At 41.8% G+C, this 17,086-nt stretch overlaps 1 protein-coding gene across 1 annotated transcript; it reads left to right on the forward strand.

Moving 5' to 3' along the window:
- Positions 1-757: 757 nt before the first annotated feature.
- On the forward strand, positions 758-16,498 carry RCVRN (recoverin). The gene is made up of 3 exons (XM_070944472.1): positions 758-1,138; positions 14,231-14,342; positions 16,407-16,498. Exons 1-3 carry the CDS (start codon positions 758-760, stop codon positions 16,496-16,498), a joined length of 585 nt encoding a protein of 194 aa, XP_070800573.1.
- The last annotated feature ends 588 nt before the right edge of the window (positions 16,499-17,086 follow it).

A 17,086-nucleotide genomic window follows, 5' to 3' on the forward strand; every position in this document is an offset into this window, starting at 1 on the left:
TTGGTGTGTAATTCCTTCCTTCCTTCCTAGAATTAAATAGCAATAGCACTTAGACTTATATACCACTTTACAGTGCTTTACAGCCCTCTCTAAACAGTTTACAGAGCCAGGATATTGCCCCCAACAATCTGGGCCCTCATTTTACCCACCTCGGAAGGATGGAAGGCTGAGTCAACCTGGAGCCTGGTGTGATTTGAACTGCCAAATTGCAGGCAGCCGGCAGTCAGCAGAAGTAGTCTGCAGAACTGCACTCTAACCACTGCACCACCGAGGCTCTTATCCTAAAGTACTATTTGAAACATACTTCAGTAGCTTTTTAGTGACCAACACATCAGTGACAAATATTGCCTGTCCATCGGTCTGTCCATCTTTCCCCATTCATAGATTTTTTTTTAATTCCCAGCACCCACACGTAACTTGAGACTGACACCATCTAAAGCTGGGCTGTTAAAGAAAAGGAGGCTAGAAGGATTGAGGGGGCAGAGGGCAGATAGGCCAGTGATGTCTAAAGCTGATTTCCTTTGTGCTAAAGAGCTTGGAGAAACTGTGATCAGCACAACCAAAATAGTCTTTCCCTTTATATGTGTGATATCCAGGTTGGTGCATTCATGACCATTAGGGGAAGCAAGGAGCAGGTTCAAAGGTTCATCCCAAGCAGTCTATATAAGAAGGTATTCTGGTCACCTGTAAGAGAGAACAGGCTAGTTCTAGCAGCATTGGTGAAGCATTGTTAGGAAGGTGAGCATCCAACCAAACCATGGGAAATAAGAAGAGTGGGATGATCTCCAAGGAGATCCTTGATGATCTGAAATTGAACACAAAGTACTCTGAGGATGAGCTGGTCAAATGGTATGACGCCTTCAAAAAACAATGCCCCGATGGGCGCATCAGTAAAGCTGACTTTGAAAAGATCTATGCCAATTTCTTCCCCAACTCTGACCCCAAGGTCTATGCTCGGCATGTCTTCCGAAGTTTTGACACTAATGATGATGGGACTCTTGACTTCCGGGAGTACATCATCGCACTGCATCTGACCTCATCTGGCAAGACTGACCTTAAGCTGGAATGGGCTTTCTCGCTTTTTGATGTAGACCGCAGTGGAGAGATCAGCAAGAACGAAGTTCTCGAGATCATTGCCGTGAGTGCTGAGAACATTCAAGGAAATGGAGGTGGTGCTCTATGGAAGGGACAGGGAGTTGGGAGGAATTCAGGACAATCCTTAAAGATTGGACATTGACCAATCTGTGATGAAAATGTCTTCTTGCACAATACAGGTAGTTCTCGATTTAAAACAGTTCACTTAGTGACCGTTCAAATTTACAATGGCAGTGAAAAAAGTGACTTATGACCATTTTTCACACTTATGACCATTGCAGCATCCTTATGGTCATGTGATTTACATTCAGATGCTTGACAACTGACTCATGATGGTTGCAGTGTCCCAGGGTCATGGAAGCCCTTTTTGCAACCTTCTGACAAGCAAAGTCAAGGGGGAAGCCAGATTAAGTTAACTGTGTTACTAATTTAACAACAACTGCAGAGATTCACTTAACAAATGTGGCAAAAAAAGTTGTAAAGTGGGGCAAAACTCACTTAACAAATTTCTCACTTAGCAACATAAATTTTGGGCTCAATTGTGGCTGTAAGTCGAGGACTACCTGTAATACAGTGATAACTAACTGTGGTTGTTCATACTTAATGGTTTTGGTGAGGAAAGCTTGTGGAAAAAGGTTATTTCCTTCCTGTTACTGTGTGGTCCCTCTGAAACTTGCATCATTTCCCCTTAAATTACATCCTTTAGAATAAGCCTCCTTTTGTAGATGGAAACTTGTAAAATCCAATTCTTTCCATTCAAGTATGTGGTCCTGTTCAACTTAACTGGGTCTCCGGTCTCATCCTGCCTGGACCAGCTCAAGCCATACAAACTGCCATGTGAGAGGCTGAGTCACTTGCCAAAATAAAGACAGTTGTAATCATCGAGAGGGAATAATGGCTAGTGGTTGTGTGACTTTCTCAATCCACTTCTAGAAGATGGTAAATTAATAGATTATGTAGGCTAATACTTGTCTCCTGCACCCAAATGGATTAGCCCTTCTCTTCTTTCGTGAAGAGGCGAAACTGATTGTGCTTATTTAATAGGATGAGCACAATTCTTACAATAGAAATAGTTTTAAATCCCCTCATAATTTTCCCTCTTGGGTGTCTACCATCTTCTACCCACTCCTTTCTGAGAGAAAAGGTTTATTTTTTTAAAGAAAAAGAAAGTCATTTTAATTCTACTTTTCCAGCTTCTAGATTCCCCTCCCAATTGTGTGCCACAAACCACAGGACAAAGCAATCAAAGATTAATATTGGACTAGGTCAGGGGTGTCAAACTGGATTTCTTCGACGGCCGGATTGGTATTGTAGTTCTCCGTGGGCCAGCCAGGGGATGGGTGGGTGTGGAGAGACGGGACGGACACCTCCTGCAGTACCCTGCGGCCAAAACGTGCCCCATTTTGGCTGCCAGAGGCACTGCGGGCCGGTCCTTTGCTATTTCCAGGCTGGCCCCATGGGCCAGATTCAAGCACCCCACGGGCTGGATCTGGCCCACGGGCCTTGAGTTTGACACTCCTGGACTATAAATTATTTTTTCAGCACCATTGCAATTGTGAATGGTTGCTAAATGAGGCAGTTGTTAAATAAGGACTGCCTATATTCGTCCTATTTTAAACATGCTGTATTGTTTATTTATTCTTAAAGAAGAGGAACTATATTTCCTAGCTTTGGTAATCCTCACAACAAATTGATGAAATAAATTACAAATATTTCCATTACACAACTTGGGACAGAGAGACTAACTACAAGGGAATATTGCGTGATCAAAGTTATTTCAGCAAATCCTAAATGGAGCTGAGATTTATATTAATTCTCAGGATCATATTTCTGATCCAATGTTCTTCTGGGGTACAGTTTTAAAAAATATAAATTTGGGAAAACATTAACTATATAGCTCTGTCACCTTCCTGAAGCCAAGCCTAAACTGCATTAAAATAACACATTATAGAATGATTTTCACTTGAAGGGGGAAAAAAGCCTACTAAGTAAAATTAATATGCAAATCCAGCTTCTTCCAAGTTGTGAGAATTTTCTACTTCAAGAAAAAAGTTTTGCATGTATTATTTCAGAGTGTGTGTCAGTGGTGGGTTGCCCCCAGTTTGCACCGGTTCTATAGAACCAGTAGTAAAACTGGCGGGAGGCTCCGCCCACTGACCCTGACATCATCAAAACGCTTCTGCACATGCGCAGAAGAGCACGTGTGTGCGCAAGTGAAGCATGCATGCGCAGCCCCGTTGCAAACCGGTAGTAAAGGTAAGTAGAACCCACCCCTGGTGTGTGTATAGCTGTGCTCTCCAGTGCTAAACTGAAATACAAGACACTGATGGTGTTACCTAGTTGGGTAATGAAACATCTGCAAGAAAACAACCAAGCTCAGAGAGAAATAGGGAACCTACAGTTTAACCCAAAGCTAAGGCCTTGTATCAATAGAATAATTGAGCTACAAAATATTTTTCCCCATCAATACAAGGCCTTAGCTAGTCTTCTAATGGGCTTTCTCATTTGAGATTGCAATACTCAATCAATTGATTTAGGGCACAGAGCAAATTCCAACAAACTCAGTGCTGAAAATTACTTGAACCCTTCGTTTCATCTCCTTCTGTCAAAGCACAGCTGCAGCCTGCTACAGAAGTGATCCTGAAACAAGATTCTTCAAGTCAATAACAGATCCTTTTTTTTATATTCTTTGTATTTTGTAGATTTCCTTCCAGTCCATCTTGACCCCTGCCCAGATTATCCCACAGTTTTCTTGGCCACACTTTTCGGAAACAGTTTGCAACTTGCCTTCTTCCTAGGGCTGCAATAGGGGGACTGGCCCAAGGTCACCCAGCTGGCTTCATGCCTCAAAGGCAGGACTAGAACTCATGGTCTCCTGGTTGCCCGGTGCTGGCCCTCAAACTATTTGTTACCGTAGTTCTCATAACAAATTATATTTATGGGCACACCCGTTCTTTCCATCAACACCCCAGTGCATCTCAGACACAGCAAGAATTCTGCAAGAACAATGTTGCATTCATTCACAAATCCTTATATTTATTTATTTTACAGCAAATGTTTTACTTTCTGTAGTTGTCTATAAACTGAAGGGAATAGCCATATTGCTTTTAAAGTGGGTTGCCTTTTTTCTGCTGAGCTTAGCCAGTGGTTTTTTTATATATGTTTTTTATTTTATTTTTATATGTACATCAACATCAATACATGAACAGTGTGGCATCTGGGTATCATTCATTTTAATACAAGTAACAATACTGATATCAATAATATTTGTTACATTGGTTAAGCTTATATAGTCCTAAAATTAATACTCATATTTGCATTAAGATATAGTCCTTCATTATTTAGTTATTCTGTATTTCAATGTACCATTCTAATGCCAATTACATTATTTAAGCATGCATAATAATACCATCTTTCAACTTCTAATCTTTCCATTTAATTATTTTGTTTATTCTATTTAGTCAGGCCATCCTTACTGATTCTAATGTAATACACATATTGTATTAAAATATAATCCCAATATTCCATCCTGACATCAATCACCATATTTAAACATACATATTAAATCCATTTTTCAACCTCTAATCTTCTATCTAATTATTGCTTTTATTCTATTATTTAAAATTTGTATCCTTATTTCTACTTCTATTTTAACTTTTAATCAGGCCCCCATTATATTAAAAAACATTTCCTTTCTACCCATCATCTCTTGCCCATTTTAATATTTCAATTCTTGTTTTGTTTGTTTTTTGGCATGCCTCCCATACTCCTCTCTTGGATCTTTGTCTCTATCTGCATCTACATTTTTACTATTTAGTCTAAGTACTCCTCCCATCTCTATCATCTTATGCTGCCAAGCCTCCAGAGTATCTGCCCAAACCTCTATTTCTCTTTCAGAGGTATCTTCCCATTCCATTTTTAAATCTCTTAAAATACTTTTTCCCTGATTTATTTCATTAGTCGTTATAATCCTTGTTGTCTTCTCATCTTTTTTGTTTGTTGATTTGTCTGTTCTGCCTTTTCCTCCATTCTTTCTGTTGTCTCCTCCCTTTCCTGGACATCTTGATCTTTATTCCTTGTCCCTTGTAAAATATTTTCTATTTTCCCATCTATGCTTTGCATTAAATTGTTTATCTCCCTAAAGTTCTTTGTCATAGTATCCTTAATGCTTTGGAACATCAACAGTATTTCTTTTGAACTTCCACTCATTTCCCCCATATGGAGCATATTGTCTGATTTTGATAAAGTCCACTCTTACTCAATAATCCAAAAACCATATATTCAGGCCTAATGTTGCTCTTCAAAGATTACAATAGTCACAGTTCTTTTATAACCCAGGATTATTCAATCAGACGTTCAGGTAGTCCAGGAAACTCTGCAAATATCTCCTTATATCCCCTCTATAAGTTTAGTCACATATTTTAGCATTCAAATGTTGCTTTACTTAGATATCTTCCTTGTTCTCACAGTTGAAACTCCCATAGTCATAGAGTAGATAAGTATAGAACAGTAAGTATCACCACAGTTCTCCAAATAAATGTTTATTTTTCTTATCAAAAATTTTCCAGGCTTATAGAGTATGGTATATTTTCATTTGTCAGTGGATGGCACTCTCAGCTTAGGTTTCAGCATTGTCTCAGTTCTAACAGGTATTTAATCCAATTTTAATTCAATTTATAAAAGCAAAGTCAATTATTAAAGTAAATAGATCCAGCATTTTGAAATGCTTTTCCAAAATAACGCCTGTCCAATTTAACCATCCAATTTTCTGTGCTTTGGAATTTTTAACTTTTCCCTCTTAGTTCCTTTCTTTCAGGTCTGTAGTTTTTCTCTATGTGGTTATTCGCCGCTTTAACAAATAGTTAAGAGTCTCTTCTGGAATTTTTTCCCCTCTTTTCTTTTTAGGATTAGGTTTTAGGTAAAAAAGGAATCATCTCACCCACTTCCATTCACTGTTCATTTACACCACTCCTGCACTTTGTTGCCTCGGCTGTCCCAGCTTCACGGCAGCCATTTTTGGCTGCCTCTTCTCCTCGTGAGGGAGAGGGAAGAAAGCCCTGAATCAAGCGGGAGAGATTGCAACTCTCCACGACCTGCAGGGCGCCCCTCTTTTCTTCACCACCCCTCCAGGGTGGCTTTAGCTCCTTTCAGAGCCCTCTAACGGGGAGAACTCAACGTGGGAGTGTGGAGACTCACTCCTCATGTCCGATCTCGCCGTGACATCAGCCGGAGGTCCCCTTAGCCAGTGTTTTTTTTATCACAATGATTATATCCAATTGGCAGACACACAGGACTCTAAACTAATAACAAATTAAACTGTTTTGTTCCTCCACCCAGAATATTTTTTCAGTGCATATGCTCACTTGCCTATATACACATGCATGTTTTAAGCTAGGCTTGTTTTGCTCAGTTCTTAGCTGGGTTACAAGGCAGAACAAAAACTTTTAAAAAAAGAATAAACATTAATACATAATCAATAAAAACAAATGCTAAAACAATTATGTTAGAAAACCTGAAAAAATAAATAAGCTTTGAGAAGTATATTAAGAAGGACACTCTGTTCAACTTCAGAAACAATTTATTCAGCAGTGGAAAAAGCCAAATTAATTGCTGAGATTAAACGTATCTGTAGCAGGATCTGCAAAATATGCCTCATAAATGCTCTAATGTAGGGGTGGGGAACAATGGCCCTTTTATGACTTGTGGACTTCAACTCCCAGAATTCCTGAGCCAGTCGAAGTCCACAAGTCATAAAGGGTCCATTGTTCCCCACCTCTGCTTAATGGGACAGAGCAGACTGTCTGGGAGATGGTGGTTTTGAAATTAGCTTTCCTTTCCCTTTTTTCAATCCAAACAAGTATGTTGAATCAGTAACTTCTTGCAAAAATTCTGCAGTGAAAACGCAACTCTTAATTACAATTGCATTTATTGCCTTATAGGAAATCTGGAATGAAAAGTTTAGGAGAGCAATAACAGACCACAAGCTCTGAAATTTGGAAGTGCCTGTCCAGTATTTTCTGCTTAGGAACCTTCAGAATGTCTGAAAAATTTCAAGGAACATTTATGTGAAAACAGAGAGAAAGAGGAGGTTAAACAGTAAGAAAGGAACCAAAGAATTTCATGGTTGTGTATATATTTGTTAAACTGCTTAAACTCAGTTTAGCAAAAGACCATAAAGCTGATCACAACTGAGAACAAAATATTCTCTTAAAATATATAGGTAGTTCTCAATTTATGGTCACTTAGCTACAATGAACCTCCCTGGGGGTATTTATGACCCAGTTCTGTAGTTCTGACAGCCGGATCCCCCTCCACAGTCACATGACCACACTTTGGGTGCTCAGCAACCAGCTTGCATTAATTAATTAATTTGCCTCTTTTTCACCATGGGGCTACTCTAGGCAGCTTACAATAGTAAAATTATAAAATTTACAGCTGTTTGTAGCATCCCATCATGTGACCACATTTTATGAATATTTAGCCAAAAACTGGCATTTACTTTCATTTTGGAGCAAAACCTGCCCACAGCGAACCATTGTTTTGCTTAATGAGTGCGGCATTCACTTAATGATCACAGTGTTTGCTTAACAATTGCCACAAAAAAGGCCATAAAATCGGGTCAGTGATGTGGGTGATTCATTTTATAGCCATCAAGACTTACCTGTACTGCTTTTAAGATAGGCCTGTATTGCTCCATTTTATAGATGAAAAATTAGGCTATGCAGTAGTCAGTCTCTAAAACTCTACACATTTATCACCTGCTTGCTTGAATCCAAGTTTTATTTCATTTTAATGTGATGTATTACATCAGGCTCATGCTGTACATTAGTTTATTAATATTCAGGGGTGTACATGTGTATAATGCACTTCAAAATTCCCAATTTTCTAAAGCCAAAGTTCACATTATGTAACCACAGCAAAACTAGTTTTTATCAATTAGGCATCTTTTTCATAGGCAGGATTTACAAATTTTGGATCTCATTAGGAACTGATTGGTGTCACCTGCCAGTGGAAATTGTTATCACATCTTCAGTTAGTCTTATAAAAAGTTACAAGCACTAGGAATTTGGTTTTGAAGAATGAAAATAAGATCAAAGCAATTAACCACTCTTAACTAGAAGTGTCTTGCCTCCTTGGTGTTAAAAGGAATGAATTCTACACAGTTTATCCCTGTAGTTTATCCCAAATCCCAAATAATTTTATAAGTCTTAGTGGTTTATGGCGGACTACATACAGGTGCCATGTACATATTTAGAACACTTCAAGCAATGAAGAAATTAAAAAAAGAGCCAGGCTGGGGAATCCTGGGAATTGAAGTCCACGTTTTAAAATTCCCAAGGTTGGGAAACACTGCATTAAACTTGCATGGTGCCGTGATTAAGGTGCTTAACTAGAAACTAGCAATTCTTATTCTCCCTTAGTTAAATAAACCAGATAGGTGTCTTTGGCCCAACCACTTTCTTCTCAGTACAACCCAGCTCACAAGGTTTTTGTTGGAGGGAAGGTTGATGTCAGCCTTTACAGGTAAACCAAATCATGAAATCAACTCCACAAGACTAATATGACTTTTATTGAGAGTGGCTACAGTAAAAGAATCTTATAACTCTTATTAAGGTTTATATCCCCTCCTTTACTTATAGTTCAGTGAATGAGGGAGGTGTCAGTCTGAATCTCTTCAGAATATTACCTGTTTGTTGTGGATTTAAAAGCTGTTTTGCCCCTTGTCAACAGAACTGGCATAATTATATCAACTCCCTCAAGGTCATTTTCCTTACTCTCTACAATTGGTGAGCTGAGTTTTGACTTAATTGTTTCTGCTCCTGCACCTTCACCAGCAGGCATTTCATAAACAGAAATAAAAGGATTAATGGCATAGAAATGTGTGAAGAAAACAACTTGATCTGCTTAATTTGTATGTGTCAAGCTGTAATTCAAAGCATAGAGGACAAATACAATGTTTTAAATTTAGCAACTCTTATCAGAACAAATTAGAGAGTGAGAAAGAAAGAACTGTGGGGGGTGCTTGTGTGCAAACGTGGAAAAACCTATTTATCTTTTGTATGGTAAGACTGCTTCATCAAAGACATAGGATTAGGTTCAATAGTCTTTACAAAACACCAGAGCAAATACGTAAGCAGCCCAGCAGATTTTGTGCTGGCAATGGCAGACGGAAATTCTAAAAGGATGCACTATTTTGCAGGGAGATTGCATGTAGAGAACCTTTAGTCTCCATCAGAGAAGGGTTTACAAGTTCAATCTGGGATAAATGGAAATAAGATTGGATAAGAACTCTGGTGACCTCAGATGGGCAGCTAAGTTGTAATCGGATATTATTGAGCTCTTGTTTTTGCTTATATGACAAAGGGCCTGGGCCTTCGGCTGATGTTATGCAATGCCAGATCCGTGGTAAATAAAGCCCCCTCATTTGTGATCTTGTTCAGGAGGGGGGAGTGGACCTGGCGGGTATTACGGAGACCTGGTTGGGCCAGGAGGGGGGGGTCCCCCTCGTGGAAATGTGCCCACCTGGTTTTCGTGCATTTCATCAGCCAAGGTCACAGGGGAGGGGTGGGGGGGGGTGGCGGTTGTCATTAAAGAAGGTCTTGGTCCGAGGGAGGCCACTGTTCCTCAGATAGCCGGATGTGAGTCCCTCCTTGTGAAGTGGGGTCATGGGGTACAGATGGGCTTGCTGATCACGTACCTGGCTCCCTGCCACGTGGCGGCGGCCCTGCCCGAGCTGCTCAACGTTATAGCCGCGGTGGCGGTTGATATCCCCAGGCTTATGGTCATGGGGGATTTTAACTTGCCATCCGTCGGTGAGGCGTCTGAGGTGGCCCAGGAGTTCATGGCTTCCATGACGGCTATGGACCTGACCCAGTTAGTTCATGGCCCTACTCACACGGGGGGAAACACACTGGACCTGGTTTTTGTCTCTGGTCAGTGGTTGAGTGATCTTGAGGTAGGGGATATAGTGATTGAGCCCTTGTCATGGTCGGATCACTCCCTCCGTTGCTTTGACCTTCGAACCGCCACACCCCGCCACAGGGAGGCAGAACCGATGAGGTGGTTCCGCCCCAGGCGCCTGATGGATCCGGATAGGTTCCAGACGGAGCTTGGGCCATTCCCTGAGGCTCTGGCTCACGACTCGACTGAAGACCTAGTGGCTGCCTGCGATAGGGCGGCCGCTGGAGTTTTGGACTGCATCGTGCCTTTGCAGCCTCTGACCCGGCGCCGCTCTCACCTGGCTCCTTGGTTCACCGAGGAGCTGAGGGAGATGAAGCGCCGGAAAAGACGCCTGGAGAGCGGTTGGAGGGCCAGCCTTTCTGAATCCGACCGAACACTGGTAAGGTCTCATATTAAAACCTACCTAGTGGCGATAAAAGCGGCAAAACGTAATTATTTTTCCACTCTTATTCCGTCATCAGATAATCACCTGGCCGCCCTGTTTAGGGTGACCCGCTCCCTGATCCACCTGGGAGTGCGGGAGGACCCCTTGGAGGGCAGGACCGGGGACTTTGTGCAGTATCTGTATGACAAAATCGCTCAGATTCGGGAAGACTTGGACTCTGACTGGGTAGATTCAGGAGGGATGATGGAGGCAGGTGTTGAGAATGTTATCTGGGAAGAGTTTGACCCTGTGACTCCCAAAGACGTGGACAGGATTCTGGGTAGACTGAGCGTGGCCACATGTTTATTGGACCTGTGTCCCTCCTGGTTAGTGTTGGCTTCTCGGGAGGTTACACGAGGCTGGCTCCAGGGGATTATTAATGCTTCATTGAGTGAGGGTGACTTTCCTGCCACCTTGAAAAAGGCGGTGGTGAGGCCTCTCCTCAAGAAGCCTTCCCTAGACTCAGCAGTGTTAGCAAACTATCGTCCAGACTCCAACCTTCGCTTTGTGGCGAAGGTTGTTGAGATTGTGGTGGCACGACAGCTTCCCCAGTACCTGGATGAAACTGTTTCTCTAGATCCGTTCCAGTCCGGCTTCAGGCCTGGGTACAGCACGGAAACGGTATTGGTCGATGATCTCTTGAGGGCTCGAGACAGGGGGTGCTCCTCTGTCCTGGTCCTATTAGATCTCTCAGCGGCTTTTGATACCATCGACCATGGTTTCATGCTGCACCAGCTGGAGGGGTTGGGAGTGGGAGGCACCGTGTTACGGTGGTTCTCCTCCTTTCTCTCCGACCGGTTGCAGTCCGTGTTGGCAGGGGGGCAGAGGTCGACCTCAAGGCACCTGGTCTGTGGGGTGCCACAAGGGTCGGTCCTCTCGCGTTTCCTGTTCAACATTTATGTGAAGCCGCTGGGTGAGATCATCCGTGGTTTTGGGGTGCAGTGCCATCTGTACGCTGACGACACTCAGCTGTACATCTCCACTCCAGACCACCCCAATGATGCCCTTCAAGTGATGTCCCGGTGCCTGGAGGCCGTGCGGGTCTGGATGGGGAGGAACAGGCTCTGACTCAACCCCTCCAAGACCGAGTGGCTGTGGTTGCCGGCGTCCCGATATAGCCAGCTGGCGCCATCGCTGGCTATTGGGGGCGAGTCATTGGCCCCCATGGAGAGGGCCTGTAACTTGGGCATCCTCCTGGATGCACGGCTGTCTTTAGAAGAGCATATGATGGCCGTGGCCAGGGGGGCTTTTTATCAGGTTCGCCTGATACGCCAGTTGAGCCCCTTTCTGGATCGGGACTCCTTATGCACGGTCACTCATGCCCTCGTTACTTCCCGCCTGGACTACTGTAATGCTCTCTACATGCGGCTCCCCTTGAGGAGCACCCGGAGGCTCCAACTGGTCCAGAATGCAGCCGCGCGGGTGATCATGGGGGCGACATGGCGCTCCCATGTAACACCTCTCCTGCGCGAGCTGCACTGGCTTCCGGTGGTCTTCCGGGTGCACTTCAAGGTTTTGGTTCTCACCTTTAAAGCGCTCCATGGCTTAGGGCCTGGATATCTACGAGACCACCTTCTGCCACTGATAACCTCCCACCGGCCAGTACGCTCCCATAGAGAGGAGCTCCTCAGGGTGCCGTTGGCCAAACAGTGTCAACTGACGGCCCCCAGGGGGAGAGCCTTCTCTGTGGGGGCACCTGCCATTTGGAACGAGCTCCCCCCGGAGATACAGAGGATCCCGGATTTACACACTTTCTGCCGTGCCCTCAAGACCTTTTTATTTCAACAGGCTGGCCTGGCCTAACTTCCTCTTAATTGTTAATTTTAAATTTGTTTTAAAACAATAGGGGTGTTTTAATCTGTATGGGCCAAATTATTTAATGTGTTTTTATATGGTTTTTTAAATTTTGTAGTATGTGTGTTTTATCTTTTGGCTGTTCACCGCCCTGAGTCCTCCGGGAGTAGGGCGGTATATAAATCCAAAAATAAATAAATAAATAAATAAATAAAATGTTCCCCAGATGTGTTCCTAGTAAATCCAGAGAATTCCTCAGAATTGGCATGGTCAGATGGACATTTCAGGAATTTTGCTCCCAACGTTCTTGGAGGATGATTAACTATGAAAGGCTCACAATAAAGCTCACAAGATGAACCATTAACATTTAGGTTTTTATGATACAAGCCATTAGAAGGACCCCAGGCTAAACAGTCCCCAGCCCTTCCAGTGAGATATAACTAAGAGGCAACAAATTCAAGATCCTAAACAGATATGCTCTATCTTTTGATTGACATTGTCTTATGGATGAGCAGCAGAAAAATGGGGGCATCACAGATGGGTGGGCATTCAGACATTTTAGAATTCTACCTTCTACCAGGATGAACAATGATGAATGATGATGGGAGATGTAATACAACACTTGAAGGACCGCAACTGCCTGTCATAACTGCATCATATAAAAAACAGATATTGGTAACCGGTTGCAAGAGAAAAGTTTTAGTGAACCAGCCCTAATTGATCAGCCTCCTCCAACATCAAGATTCAGATCACGCTTTTCTTCCAAATGTACCAGTTCACCATTTTGGGACACAGAATCCATATTTCATGCTCTTTAGCACAGAAATAATTGGCAAGACTTATACCCATAATGTAATTATAGAACTGGCAGTTTTGCTGTCTGGGAATTATGAGAGTTGCAGTCCCACACATATAAAAGATACCAGGTTGAAGAGGCCTGCCATAAGTAAAAATACACAGATAAGTCTCCATGGATTCATTGATGTTCTTCTACTTCAAGCATATGATATCTGGACTATTTGCCATCTAGTGAACATTTGGATTTTTGCAACCCAGATATGGTACATTTACTAGAGTTCCTATCACTCCACTCATATGGAGCTGGTTTCATTATTAAATACACAGGTCTACTAGATATAGTAGTGTTAAATGAGAGGCAAGAGACCTAACAATCTCCAGAAGTTGGCCGTACTATCTTGAACTAATAAGAACTCTAGGCCAATACTTCCATAGTCACAGAGTCCCTAACTCAACTGAAAAGTAGTACATCTTTGAGTTCTCTAGGTGTTTTTTTTTTGAAGGGGTGACCAACCAAGAACTCGCAAAGCTATTCTGGGAACTCAACATACCAGAATAAGGCAATGGCAAACCACTTCCATAATGGTGCTGTGGAAACAATAAGTCATGCCAATGAAATCACTAGAAGCTACACCTGACTCAAAGGCATCAGTTTTTAAACAATGTGATGCAGTAATTATGCTAAATGTGCATGAAAAATTCCCAGTTTGAATCCATACTCAGTCTCAAATCTCACTGCAGGAGCTGGGAAATTCTTACTCCTGTGTGCAAAACTGATGACAAAGGGGTACAAAGCCAGCATCTCCTTCCCTGAGTTTGCTATGTCTAGGTTGCAAACAAGAACACGGGGAAATAAATGTGATTTAAAAAATATATTTCCCTTGTACCTTGTCTGTTTGTAAACCATCATTCTGATTACATTCAGAAACCTTATCAATGGGGACCCTAGATGTTTAGAGAATATGGGCCAATGGAGGACCAGGAGCCAGGGATTAGATGCTGAGGACAGGGCTCCTGGCTCTTCTACAACTCTGACAAGTAGGCCATCCATTGCCGAGAATCAGTTGCTCCAGGTAACCTATGCAAAGATTTAGAATATCAAGAAGCTTAGCTGTATAGAAAGAATGACTATAACTTTGTTTCCATTTATCCTGCCAGGCAATATTTAAGATGATTCCTCCAGAAGAACAGAAAGTCCTGCCTGACGATGAAAACACCCCCCAGAAACGGGCTGATAAGCTGTGGGCATTTTTTGGCAAGGGAGATGCTGGTAAATTTGCCTTTCATCGCCTACCCCACTACTTATTGTTACTAGTTATAGAATGTTACATATAAGGATCTACATATAAAACAACGCATACCTGTTCTATAATAGCTTACTTTGGAGGAAGAAATTGTCTTTACAACCTGAAAGAGCGACAGCCCAAAGCCACTCAGTGGTTGAAGGGTAGACTAGAACCTGTGTCTTCTTCTCATAATCCAACACTTTTGATGGGAGCAGGAGAAGGTGGCCTCTTTGAGTACCTGTTTTTAGTAACAAGGAGTGCCTTTGATTAATGTTTCTAGTAACAAGTAAATTTCCCATGTGGAATGTGGATTCTGATCAGGACCACTTCAGGCCAGCTAGAAGCAAATAGTCTGTGCAAATTGCAAAAGGTTAAACTCAAATAACCTGACAATTCATTATAATGTGGCACACACCTCATGAATATGCAATTAGGCATTAACAAGTAAGAATATTACAGGATGATATCAATGGTTACATATAAAGTTACTGAGCATGCTCTCTAGATGCTTAATGACTCAAATTATTTTGGCCAATTGAAGAACGCATTGCAAACCCAGTATGTTTGAACTGTATATATAGTGATCTTTTTCCCTTTTAAGGGGTCTCTCACCTTGTATCTGTGGGAGACCTCTCACACACCTTGTCATAAATTTCCAGGGTTGTGCAATAAAAGCCTATTCTGGCCTATCTGGAAATTATAGATAGCCAAGAATTAGCTCTCATATTATATGTAACCACTTGGTTTCTTAACCATGGTTAAACCAGTTACTGTAAGCATATAAATTTAATATAGTCAACAAACTAGGTGGTTTCATGCAATTCACTACTCCAACTCAAAGAAATCACATTATAATTAGATGTAATGTTTGAACCCTACGAGTATAATTTTAGTCAGATTAGTCTGAACTAAATTCACCGTTACTGATTCTTTCCAAAAATATTTATCAAAGTAACTCCAACCATTTTTAAAAATTAGGCCTACTTCTAAGTTGCATTTAATATTTGTATAACATGGAATGGAAAAGGGAGGGGGGAAGAGTTCTCCATCCTGAAAGCTTAACTATTTTTATCCTTTTCCTAAGATTACACAGCCTTTCTCCAAGACAGCAACCATTATCAGAGCTATGATACCAGTATCTGCGCTGTAGGAATCTGAAGGACCAGTAGATACCGTAGCAGGACAGAGGCAGAGATGGCAACAAACAAATGCTTTGCTATCATCTAGTGGCTGCCTGAAATTTTCCAGCCCAAATATGGTAGCTCTATTGTAGTTTCATAATCACATGTTCACAAATACAGGAATGTTTGTAACATCCATTCCAAGTGATGTCAAAATCTTCCACTTTTCTGTTGCACACTCAGCTATCTCTTGTTTGGTACTAATCTTAAAATCCAGGAGCTATAAAAAAAAATAGGACACTGTCTGGGCTTAAAAGCATTTAAATAATTTGTATTATGTATCTCTTAACCTCTACTTGTTACCAATTAACCCTCATTGATTCCTTCCTTATATGGGGGGTGGGTGGTGTTATAGCAATAGCACTTAGGAGTTATATACTGCTTTATAGTGCTTTAAGCCCGCTCTAAGTGGTTTACAGAGTCAGCATATTGCCACCAACAATCTGGGTCCTCATTTTACCCACCTCAGAAGGATGGAAGGCTGAGTCAACCTTGAGCCTGGTGAGATTCAAACTGCCAAATTGCAGTCAGCCGGCAGTCAGCAGAAGTAGCCTGCAGTACTGCATTCTAACCACTGTGCCATTACGGCTCATGACCCTGTAGTCCCTTTAATTTGGGGTGGGTTCAGGGTGACTGGAAAGAGCTGATTGTTTACTGGCCAGATGCCCTTCCTGATGCCTACATGGAGTTTGCAGATATTTTCTCTTTATGAGAGAAGAAACATCTGCCGCTACCTAGGTTCGAACTCAAAACCTTCCAAGTGGGAGGCGAGCATCTTCACCACTAGGCCATTGCCACCCACCCTTCCTTATATTTCATGCTACCTAAATAATCGTTTCATTGTACGCATTGGTTTTGTTTTTGCAGACAAAATTGCTGAAAAAGAGTTCATTGAGGGAGTGATGAAGAATGATGCAATAATGGGCCTCATCCAGTATACCCCCAAGGAAAATAAATAAGGGCTTCCAAGTTGGACAGGAAGCAAAAAGGCAAGCATGTGAAAAAGCGGCATGTGATGAACAGGGAGAATTCAGTATATGTCTCTATTTGTGTATCATATTAAAGACAAAATACAACTCCAAAACAGTGTTCCTTTTTTTTCTTCCTAGTACCATTACTTGTTCTGTTAGCAGTAGCAGTCAACCCATATTTAATCTTGCGATTTTCTAGAATTCTTCAAAGAAGGATGGAAAGCAGTTCTGGAAACTGTGACCCTGAGTTGTATTATTTGTAGAAAAAAAGAAAGAAAATAGCAATATGATAAACTGCAGGACTGAGATCTCTTCATTCCAGAAATCACCTGAAAAGTCCAGTATCTATGGGGTCCTTGGTGCTCTGAGGTTGGTGGTCTTCTTGCAGACATTTCATTACCAAACTAGGTAACATCATCAATGGTAGAAGGGAGTGGGATTTGCAAATGTTCAACCGTGAGTTACAAATATTCTCTTCTATTAGTCCACTAACTGCTAACCTATTTTAAAACTCAAATACAGCAAGTGGAACACTTCCCTTCTGTAATACATATACAGGTGAAAACCCCAAATTCA

The sequence above is a fragment of the Pituophis catenifer genome, unplaced genomic scaffold (assembly GCF_029215685.1).
Source record: "Pituophis catenifer annectens isolate HBS135680 unplaced genomic scaffold, rPitCat1.0.hap2 SCAF_5, whole genome shotgun sequence".
Lineage (NCBI taxonomy): Eukaryota > Metazoa > Chordata > Lepidosauria > Squamata > Colubridae > Pituophis > Pituophis catenifer.

Coding starts and splice junctions, on each gene's coding strand:
- RCVRN (XM_070944472.1), top strand. CDS start 758: ATGGGAAATAAGAAGAGTGGGATGATCTCCAAGGAGATCCTTGATGAT. Junction 1,139..14,230: donor AAGTTCTCGAGATCATTGCC/GTGAGTGCTGAG, acceptor TTATCCTGCCAG/GCAATATTTAAGATGATTCC. Junction 14,343..16,406: donor TTTTGGCAAGGGAGATGCTG/GTAAATTTGCCT, acceptor TTGTTTTTGCAG/ACAAAATTGCTGAAAAAGAG.